Raw genomic sequence first — 3,818 nt, 5'->3', positions numbered from 1 at the left:
AAGGTGAGAGGCCAAAGAAACAACAAAATTGCCAGCACCAGAAGCCTCAATTCCTGATGAAAGGATTCCCAAGCTTGTACAGAAAGTAATGAATATCAATTCTGCTGCAATGTTATTTACCTCCTAGGAGAAAACACACTCAAGCACTCGGGCTCAAACCTCCCAGAGTTCACAGGGAAGCAAACTGGGGAATGAGATGCATTCGGCAGCTACACCCATGTCACCTACCTCCTTTCTCTTTAGCACCCCGCCACGGGAAGCTTCGCAAAAATGAAGATGGCCTTGGCACTGCTTCTGCTGAGCACCCTCCTGGGTACCCCGGCCGCGTCTTCCCGGCGTCCCTCTTGCTACAGGAGAGTCCTCAGAGACCACAACTGTCACAACATCCCCCAGGGCGCGGCCAACCTCCGGCAAATCACTGACGGTCTGCCAGATCACTTCTGGGAAGGGAAGGGCTGCGAGGTGATCTGTTACTGCAACTTGAACGAGTTGCTCTGCTGCCCAAAGTAAGACCACACTTTATTTCATATAAGCTTGTCCGGTTCTGCACGATCACCCCTTACATTTCCATCATTTTACAGTTTCCACTGGAGGAATAAGCTATAATTTTAAAGAAATGAATCACTTCAGACGGTTTGAAACTGTAGGAAGATACAGCCCATGACCTGATACCCTGCCCGTTGTCAGTTTTTGTTTTTCAGGGGGTCGCCTGGGACACACTTAGCATATTTTGTAAACCTGCGTGCCTAGGGGACTTGGGATTTAAACCGCCCAAATTTTGACCCTTCAGTTTGATCTAAGCTAAGCTGCATCAAGTCCTGACGAACAGCACTTTGCCATGATGATGTATTCAGGGCCATAAACAAAACCATTTGATTCCCCTTTCCCGGTGAAGAACCATGTTGCTATTCCGAGGCGTATGCCGTTACGTCCATGGAATAAACAGTTCTGGAAAGACAGCTGTTTAAAGTGGAAAAGCAAGCCGAGGGGAAACAGAGGTTCACAAATGCCTGCACGGGAGGAAAAAGATTTAGCCCTAGAACACTTCTCTGGCTTACTGGCACTGCTGACAAAGCTGGATGGTGACGTTCTCACTGAACGTGGGCTTTTTTGTTGCCGATTTACAGAAAGAACGTGTATCTCAACAAAATCAATGCTGATTTAATAAACACCACCAGTCCATATTGGTTTGAAGTAAGAAAATATATTAAAAGGTATTATTTCATTCAGCTTTCCAGCAACACCTTTACTTCAGGAAATTTAGATTTAAAACACCAACAATTCAAAACTTAACTAATACTTCAGGACACTTAAACGTGATGGCATTATACAGGCAAGTCAAAAAAGACTTTTACTGTCGTAGCTCTTACCACCCAAGTTTCTCAAGTCCCCTAAAATCTAATAAAAGGCAACTTTTCAGCACTCCCATAGGGTACCAGGTTTGAACCAAGGGGGAATGACTTCTGAAGTTAGACACCTCACATTTAAACTCTTCTTTCAGTCTGAGTAAGTTTTTTCATGTTTCACTCTCCCTAAAACCAGATATGGTGTCCTCAACCTGAAGCACAGTTTGGGTTTCCAGCTTCAGCCTCTGGGTGTTGAGCAGCCTAATAAAGCTTCTTACTTAGGCAGAAATACCTAAGGAGGTCTTCCTTCGACCACCTTGAGGCATGGAAGACCTACTTTAAAGGTCTGCCCTTGGGACAAATTGCACTAAACCATACGTGTGCACATGCCGAAGTTCTTTACTTTTATAATATTATGCCCCATTCCTGGCTGTCTTCAAGGCCAGGCTGGATGAGGCTTGGAGCAGCCTGGTCTAGTGGAAGGTGTCCCTGCCCATGGCAGGGGGGTTGGAACTGGATGGTCTTTAAGGTCCCTTCCAACCCAAACCATTCTATGATTCTATGTACTTGGTAAATTTACTTTCTCCAAGCTAGAAGCCCAGGGTGGAGTCCTAGCACTCTGGTCAGTCAATGAATCACTTCCAAACCAGGTTAGCAGGGGTAGAAAGGCAGTCTCTTCACCCCGACCCACAGTCACATTTGCATTGCTGGAAGGGCATCCCACAAACACAGTAATCCCTCATACATCCCACAATAACATAAAACATTCCACAACTGGAAAGGCACATCACATTGAAGTTCTGATAAACCAATTGTCTAATTATCTCAATATCTGATGTTTATCTTTCAGGGATATTTTCTTTGGACCAAAGATATCTTTTGTGATCCCCTGCAACAGTCAGTGAGGGACATCAAGCGTGCTGGTGGAGACAACAGACATTCTACAATCATTCCATAATACTTGCAAGGTGAAAAACAAAACCACTACCAACAAAAAACCCCTTCCCTTCTAACCTCAAAACAGGGACTCTTTTTCCACTGTAGAATTTTCTTTTCTATACCTTTTTTGGAATCTCAAATACATAAGAAGGTCTCCTTTCGGTAGCTGACAATTTCCGTAACGGTGTAAAAGATGGTACAAGCTCTTAAAGCATCTTGCAGCATAATCCTAACCCCTGTTACTCAGAACAACATTCTCAACTAGTTTGGATGAAGAACTTCGCCTAAGCTGTCACGTCATTAGGAACGTGACTCTCACAGCAAACTGCAGCAGCGCAGCTTTGCTCCGGGGAGACCTTATGGCACCTTCCAGTGCCTGAAGGGCCTACAAGGAGGCTGGGGGGGACTTTTCCCAAGGGCCTGTAGTGACAGGACAAGGGGTAACGGGGTTAAATTGAAAGTGGGGAGGGTTAGATTGGCTATCAGGAAGAAGTTCTTCCCGGAGAGGGGGGGGAGGCACTAGGACAGGTTGCCCAGAGAAGCTGTGGATGCCCCATCCCTGGAAGTGTCCAAGGCCAGGCTGGATGAGGCTTGGAGCAACCTGGTCTAGTGGAAGGTGTCCCTGCCCATGGCAGGGGGTTGGAACTGGATGGTCTTTGAGGTCCCTTCCAACCCAAACCATTCCATGATTCTATTGCTTTATTGCCAGAGAGTTAATGTTGGTTTAAGCTGAAGGTACTCGGTCCCTGACACCTGGGCAGACAGGCTCCCATGTTCTATTTAGGCATCTTAAAATACCTGCACACACAAAAGGCAAACTTTCACCATTCATAACTGAAAACCCCACTGGGCAGGAAAAGAAAAAAAAAATCAAAACTCACATTAATAGTACTAAATCACAGTTCTGTCTTAATTATGTGTAACTGGTCACCTGCATTAACTATGCAACCTGTAAAACCTAAAATTGCTTAATCTTAACACTGAACATTTAAAATACTAGAACAGTTACAATAGTGTGAATAGATATTTTCAGAAATATGTCTGAAGAGGATGAGACTGATGCAAGAGCTGTTAAGGCAAGATAAAAATCCACACATAAGCAGCTTTTTAAATCAAGCCTTGTTTTAAATACAGTACCCCAGAATTTAGTTAAAATGCAGGCTTTTTTTTTTTAGTTTTTAGGCTAGCCCTGTAAGGAAATAGCTAGGGAAGTGAAGCCAGAGAGGTATCTCAAAATATTAGAGGTAATCACCTTAATGTTGAAGAGGTACAATCGAGGCTGTAGACATACTGCCGCCTCTCAATACCGACTGCAGTACAAAACAGCCAAAAACTTGCCTCTTCCTAAGTTTAAGGAAAACCAGCTGAACACATATGTAAGGCTTATTGCCTTGCATACAAAAACGTCAGCTGTCATTCAGCCACGCGGAAGCCGTATGGTACTTCAGTAACTCTTTAGTCTTCCACTCAACAAGCGTTCTGTTCACCTAACAGTCTCACACCCTGAAAACTGCTCCCACCAGCTGCCCAGAC

The 3,818-nt window shown here is 44.6% G+C and overlaps 1 protein-coding gene across 1 annotated transcript; it reads left to right on the top strand.

Annotated features, from left to right (window-relative positions):
• Positions 1-270: 270 nt before the first annotated feature.
• SCRG1 (stimulator of chondrogenesis 1) lies at positions 271-2,251 on the top strand. The gene is made up of 2 exons (XM_010149551.1): positions 271-506; positions 2,197-2,251. The coding sequence occupies exons 1-2, from the start codon at positions 271-273 to the stop codon at positions 2,249-2,251; spliced, it is 291 nt and encodes a 96-aa protein (XP_010147853.1).
• The last annotated feature ends 1,567 nt before the right edge of the window (positions 2,252-3,818 follow it).

The sequence above is a fragment of the Eurypyga helias genome, unplaced genomic scaffold, assembly GCF_000690775.1.
Source record: "Eurypyga helias isolate BGI_N326 unplaced genomic scaffold, ASM69077v1 scaffold41423, whole genome shotgun sequence".
Taxonomy (NCBI): domain Eukaryota; kingdom Metazoa; phylum Chordata; class Aves; order Eurypygiformes; family Eurypygidae; genus Eurypyga; species Eurypyga helias.
The sequence above is the reverse complement of the archived record's forward strand: the minus strand, read 5'-3'. Positions and strand labels throughout refer to the sequence as shown.